The 7,213-nt window shown below is 43.4% G+C and overlaps 1 protein-coding gene across 1 annotated transcript in view; it reads left to right on the top strand.

Moving 5' to 3' along the window:
* LOC115534201 (exostosin-1b) overlaps nt 1–4,914 on the top strand; it is a 160,475-nt gene extending 155,561 nt beyond the window's left edge. The window contains exons 11-12 of the mRNA XM_030344987.1: nt 394–565; nt 4,561–4,914. Of these exons, the coding sequence (XP_030200847.1) occupies nt 394–565; nt 4,561–4,746 (358 nt within the window). The 3' untranslated portion in view covers nt 4,747–4,914. The remainder of the gene's footprint in view (nt 1–393; nt 566–4,560) is intronic.
* The last annotated feature ends 2,299 nt before the right edge of the window (nt 4,915–7,213 follow it).

The raw sequence follows: 7,213 nt of genomic DNA, 5'->3' as shown, positions 1-7,213 counted from the left end.
TGTTGGTATACAGTGCTGACAGTGATCTAGTGTTCTGATGGTGCGACAGACGCCGTGCCCATACTGAATGGAGTGGCTGAGCACAGCATAGAATTGGAACGGACAGGAGAATATGTGGTGTTAAGTAGAACAGATAGGGATGAAATGGTGCCTATTGATTAACTAAATTCAAATGAATTTACCTTAAATTAACTCAATTGAATATCATTGTGGACTGGTGATGCTTTTTACAGCACAGACTAAATCAAAGTTAGCAAATGTAACACCTTAAAATGAATGACAAACTGTTTACATCGTTCCTTTGTTTCTACTGTGTGTGTGCGGGCGTGTGCATGTGCTTTTATGTGTGTGCGTGTGTGTGTGTGTGTGTGTGTGTGTGCGTGCGTGCCCCAGGTATTATCACTACTTGTACACACACTACATACCAGCCAACCTGCTCACCATGGTGGACCGGATGGCCAACTGTGAGGACATTTTAATGAACTTCCTGGTCTCGGCGGTCACCCGCCTACCGCCAATCAAAGTCACACAGAAGAAGCAGTACAAGGAGACCATGATGACGCAGGTAGGTCTCTGAAGAGTCATAGTGGCCGTGTCTCATTTTTTAAATATAGCTCATACGGTGGACTAACCAACCGTTCCAGTTCAGTAGGAGGCATAGGAAACATCTTAACTAGGCACCTTGATTTGGGAACATTTCAGGGAAGCATGGGATGGTTCCTCGGTCGGGGTCGGGATATCCCATGAGGCCGTGCGGCACAAGGACTGAGGTGAACGGTCTGCTTCGTCTTTGAAGGAATAACTTTATTTGAATTTATTTGAATTTATATTAATAAGATATGCTATCGTTAATAATAAGTATAATATAATCAGACGTATGCCATATGTGACTTTTTTGAGTAGCCTTTTGATACCGCCTTGTAAGCCTGTCTCCCAAATAAACCACTTACAATGTGCCTAATAAGGAAGTTTCCTAAGTAGGTATCAAGGTTATAGGAAGCCTCCTCTTGATTTAGACACAGACAGTGTTAACACCTCACTAGGGGGTACTGTGAATGTTTTCTTCAGGTCAATGCAGTGGCTCACAAACCGTAACGTACTCCACTGAGACCTGAAAAACATGAATATTTGCTACGTCCCAATCAAACACACACACGCACACACATACAAACATAAGGATGAGACGAGTGTCTTAATATTTGTGGATATGACGTAGAGATGGTGGCCATACAGATAAAATGTTGAAATAATTGAATTGTAAGCTATCATTTCTTTCCTTTAGTAACATTTTTTATCAGAATTCTAACAATTCATAAAAAGCAGACAGGCGGCCATAAAACTCTTTGATCTAAGTCTAAGGGCCCTATCTTGCATCCGGTGCAACTTACTTTCTCACTGGCGCATGTGTCGTTGCTAGTTTGCAACTGGCGCAGAGCGTTCTTTTCCCTCCTGCGCCACGCGTCGGTAAATTAGGGAATAATCTTGCACCCCAAGGGGCGGTTTGGCAAAAGGAGGAGGCGTGTTCTGGCGCAAACGTTCCCTGGTTCTATTTTGCAGTTTCAGAAATCATTTGCGCCACAAACCAGGAAATACCTGGTTTAAAGTCAGTGGCGCGTTGTTCAGATGCTATTTTAAAGGCGCATGCATAATGTTGCTTGTGCACCTCGCACATACACTTTGCTTGTCTCATCTAACTAACCACACATTCTTGGTAAATTATTTGGGAAAGAACAGCTGATACAGCATATTTTCTTGATACAGACATCGTGTACATGCCCATAACTTTTAGGATCGATGAGTATTTGATCGTGAGAATACATTGTTTTACCGCGAGTGAGTGTTAAAAAGAATGAATGAATGCGGGCGCGTGTGTGTGCGTCCATCTGTTTAAACATAGGCCTACGCGAACTAAACACGTATCGCATAATACAGTCCATGGCAATGTATATTAGTCGATAACGATAATGCATACAATACTGATACGAAACTATGTTTTATAATGTATTGCATATATCATTAAATAGAACCACAGTTACCGCATATCATATGTGTGTTAAATTTTCTTTGCCAAAATTTATTTGAGGACTCAGTATTTCTGAAGTTGTGGAAGAAAACGCTATTCCATGTGTGAATCAGGCCATATTATTTGGCAATAAACTGAGCCATTTGAAGTTTGAAATGTATGTGCATCTGTCTCATCGGAAACTGCAGACGCGCTGTCAAAATATCCACTCGTCAGATTCAAATACTCTCATGGCTCTTAAAGGGGATGGGAGATGGCACTCTCATTAGTTTATTGCACGTCACGCCCAAACCACACCTACGGTTAATTAGGCTACTTGTGACCAACCCTTTTTAGATTTGGCGCAAGAGTCATTTTTGCACTTGTAAAATAGCAACATCGCCATAGAACCTCCCACAAAGGTACTTGCGCTTGGCGCTGCTCTCTTGCGTTTCTGACCGTTAAAATAGGGCCCTAAGTGGCCTGGAGAATAAAAGGAGCAGACCCATAATTAGTGTAATGAGAAACACCTGCGTTTGTCCTGGGATGACCCCTGTGTGAAAAGGCTCCATCAAATCAGGCCTTGGTTTGGTCCCCGGCAGGCCAGATTCCACCCAATCAGAAAAGCAACAGCTTCACCAAGTATCATAGCGGAGAGGTGGACGTTTTATTTGAGTGTTTGGTTATTTACGATGACTCTTTATTATTATTATTTAATGTCCCTTCGGCTCATGTGACAATCGCCGTTTTTCTCCTGGACGAAAGCAGCGTCCGAGGACCTGCAGAGTGTCTGACCTTCTCCCCGGGAGATCCCTTATAGCATGCGCGTGCGCGGTTGTGTGTGTGTGTGTGTGTGTGTATGTGTGTGTGTGTGTGTGTGTGAGTGTCAGGTGCGTGATGGATGACCTGGCTGGAGGCAGAGTGATGACTCGGCACGATGGAGTGCGTGATTAATGTCTTAATTGTGAAGGCAGTGTAGCAAACCCTCAGACTCAGCCCCGACTCACCTTTCACACTGCCTCTCTTTCTCTCAGTCTCAGTACCCCAATTCTTTCAATTGTATTCGTATTTTTCTCACTCTTTTATTTTTCCCCCCCTTTGACAGCACTGCATTACCTTACCTTGGGTTCTGCTATGTGTGTGTGTGTGTGTGTGTGTGTGTGTGTGTGTGTGTGTGTGTGTGTGTGTGTGTGTGTGTGTGTGTGTGTGTGTGTGTGTGTGTGTGTGTGTGTGTGTGTGTGTGTGTGTGAGTTTGTGGGTGTGAGCATGTGTACGTGAACGCGTGTGTATGCGGGAAAATTTCAACAAGTGCACATATTCCTAAAAGCATCACATATATACTCCTGTGATGCTTTCAAAAGGACAGAATGGAGATAAAGAAAAAAAATACATTGATTGACTGACGTCGCCCCCCCCCCCCCCCCCCCTCCAGCCCCCACCACCCTTTGACATGATTTTCGTTTCTGTTGGAACATCAAAAAGCACTTTAAATTGGTCGTACACTGGCTCATTCTCTCCCTCTCCCTCTCGGCCTTGGCCTCAGACACTTTGCTGCCATAGCTAAATGCTCAGATGGACCTCAAACTGTCTCTGATGCACCGTTAGCGACCGTGAGAAGACACGTATTTGCTCTTTGCTTGGATGATCCTACGCTGACCGCTTTGATCCCCATGGCATACCGTCCACTTTCCCTTTCACTTCTCCCGCCCTTTCGTCCCTTCTTGAATTTATGGTTGTTGTTTTTAAAAGGGTTAATTTTTTTCGAGTGTCTTCAGTTTGGCCGAGTTAGTTCACATTTTAATTTCTGAAGATCCCGTCTCAAAACCCGAGACATGGAAGAAAACAAAGCCCGCTAGCGCTTATTGGTCAGTCTGACTTATCGGTTTTGAAAGTTAGTTTGAACAGGAGCGAGGCCAGGAGGCTCTTCAGCGAGAAACTCAAACATGAAGAAGTGAGATCAGGAAGCTCTCATAGGGCTGTCTGCTTTTAGCCGGCCCCATTAATGCATTATCCACCAGTAGCAGCATGTTCAACCAGATCGTACCTGCATTCTACCTATCAAAGCATGTACCTCAAGGTAATACAAATTCAACAGATGCAGGCCTTTAAATTGCCTGGGTAGGGTTGGATATGTGATGTTACAGACAGACAAACTTACCCTTAAGGTGAAGATAGGAACACTACCCTAGCCACTACTCTTTTGAGCATTGAGGTGCTGTTATATAGATAAAAAGATACAGAAAAATGTATATATTGTTATAATTATTAATAAGGTGTTCGAACCTTTGTACATTGTTAAATGAACATTGATACATTTCTTTTAAATTTGAATAACATGGTAGAAATAGATACATTATTATGAGCACGGATATGTGGTTTATATAAATATTTAAATGTTGCATTATCGATATTCTGCTTTAAAAACTACAGTACAGACACATTGAAAGAAAAGATTGTAATCGGCATCATGGATATCGATATTATTATATACATTACTCGGAATATGAATTCAATCCGGTCCCAGCCTGTTGCTAACCTCTCCCCCCTCCACCCCCTAGGGCTCCAGGTCGTCCCGCTGGGCCGACCCGGACCACTTCTCCCAGCGGCAGACGTGCATGAACGCTTTCAGCGGCTGGCTGGGCTTCATGCCCCTGGTCCACTCCCAGATGAGGCTGGACCCCCTGCTGTTCCGGGACCAGGTGTCCATGCTGAGGAAGAAGTACAGGGACATCGAAAAGCTGTGACACCTCCCCCCCCCCCCCCCAACCGCCCCCTCACACCCCACAAGACAGAGAAACACACACACGGATGCACAAACAGGACCTAACCAGAGCGGGGTTGTGTGCGTGTGTTTGCGTGTAAGTGTGTGTGTGTGTGTGTGTGTGTGTGTGTGTGTGTGTGTGTGTGTGTGTGTGTGTGTGTGAATTTGTGTTTGTGTGTAAGTATGTGTGTGTGTGTGTGTGTGTGTGTGTGTGTCTATGTAAGTACGCCGGGAAAAGACTTCACAGAGAATGAGAATAAGAACGGGGACTTAACGGAAGGCTAAGGTGGACTTTATGTATATGGCGTGTGTTGGGTTGCAAGATATGCTAAGAGTGCGAAATGCTTGCATTGTACGTATTCATGAATCCACAACCGCACACACACACACACACACACGCACATAAACACACACACACATGGCACGTTGTCCTTGGCGGAACTCCTGTAATCTGCAAATGCATAAGAGGCTGTGAGTCCTCCACCGACATGCATTCATATGCACTTGCAATAAGAACCTGTACTCCAAGGAAGGCTGGTCATGGGCTCTGTGTTGGGCTAGGATGCATGGTTTGGAGAAGACATTTGGACCAGAAGAAAAGATTGAGAAAGTTGGGGGGACGGTGAAGGACATACTTTTTGGATATGGGCACGGCCAGAAGACCAGAGACGGACTATCTATAATGGATTATGGAGGCAAACTAAATAACAGAAAAATATAAAGAGAGAATCAAGACCCAAAGAACGTTGTGGATTTTCCGGGGAAAATAAGAGATAAGGAATAGGACTGTTTATGGCTGGACATGGACACAAACTGATATATAATGTGGGTTGCGTGCCACATATACTACATACTTTACCACACTTGAAGCAGCTGACAAAAGTACCTCTTCCCCCTTTGAGCACCCATAGAAGATATCTTGTATATTATAGTAGATTCTCTGTGGCATCCCTTGTCTGTACGGAATAATACAAAGAAAAAATAAAGATATGTTATGCTATATGGTGATATCCTAGCTGACTCCTGGCTTTATTCAATTTCTTCATTTGAAAACATCCAGTGGATTACCACTCAATATATGCCAGACTCCGTTAAAGGTCGGATAAAATGAATAATTGACTTTCCCTGGTCCAAATTGGGTTAGCTAGAGTTGTATTTTTCAATACCAACATATTGACCAACAATTATTCAACGTAGGTATTTTTCATATATTTGTCCCCAAAAATGAATTTGTGTTTGTGCTTTTAAACGTGGTTATGACACATGCCTGCACTGGTGTTAAACAGTAAAGTGTTTATCTGAATAACATTGCCCCACTGTCGATGGTAACTCATAGCATTGTGATTGACAGCAGGCTTTGTTATTCTTGTAGGATTCAAATATCTACCCTGGCCCCCACAACATCTAAAGAAAGTCATTTGAAAAGGGCCATCTGACTTCTGTTGGATCGGGCCTTAATCCGCGGCCTAGTGTCCAATTTCTGACACAGAGGGGGACAAAAAGCCTTTAAATAATATCTACATATCCCTTGATCTCAGCCTGATAGTTATTCTAAATGTGTTGTTCCTCATGGTAAGCTAACCGAACTTTGGACCCTGTCTTCTAACGCTGGGGAGCAAAGATAACCAATATATTTAGCTCAGAATTAACTATATAAGAATTTTGAAGGTCCCATCTTTTAGTTTTTGCTATCTATTTGTATGTTTCTATACTTTTTTAACATAATCCTATCCTCATGCTCTTTAGGACATATTTTTTTTGCCTAATCCTGCCAAATGTTGTTTGCAGCTGTCATGTATGTTTTCATCCTCAGGAAACACACCATCGGGTTCCACATGCATGAAACCGTGTCTATTGATTGTTTTTCTGGCCTATGTAAATGTATACCTGACTTTTCCACTGAGCTGTCCCAATGGCCGTGAGGAAATAGAAATCCTCAACCTCAACATGAACCTCCCCTCCGCTCCTCCGCTCCTCCTCCTCTCCGGTTCATTGTGTTGATACATCCTTCCATCTTCCTGTGGCTCTCAGGCGCTCATCACTGTTCTTCTTCTGAGAACGACTTGGAGCCATTTTGCTGGTTGTTTTCATATGGGCATTTATCTTTCTTGCCTTTATGGAGAGGAAAGTGAAGAGAGACAGAAAGGTGGGAAAAAGACGTGTTGCGTTGTACTGCACGTTAGAGTCAGCCCTGGGTTGTTTTTGAACTGATCCACCTATGCCCTTTATAACACCCTATTTAGAGTGTCACCATTTTGTTGTGTTATCCGAAATTTGAGATGACCAATCTGGTGCACTGTATAATGCACAACCTAATACCCATAATGCACCGTAAAAGACGTGTACAGCTGATGCACACTTATTAACGTGCTGTATCCCATGATGCAAAGCGGGCTTCATCGTCATTTGATTCATCCAATTGATACGGTCCGGCACATACAGGTTCTTTC

This window comes from Gadus morhua, chromosome 21 (genome assembly GCF_902167405.1).
Source record: "Gadus morhua chromosome 21, gadMor3.0, whole genome shotgun sequence".
In the NCBI taxonomy this organism is placed as follows: Eukaryota; Metazoa; Chordata; class Actinopteri; order Gadiformes; family Gadidae; genus Gadus; species Gadus morhua.
This window is presented reverse-complemented; position numbering and strand designations above follow the sequence as displayed.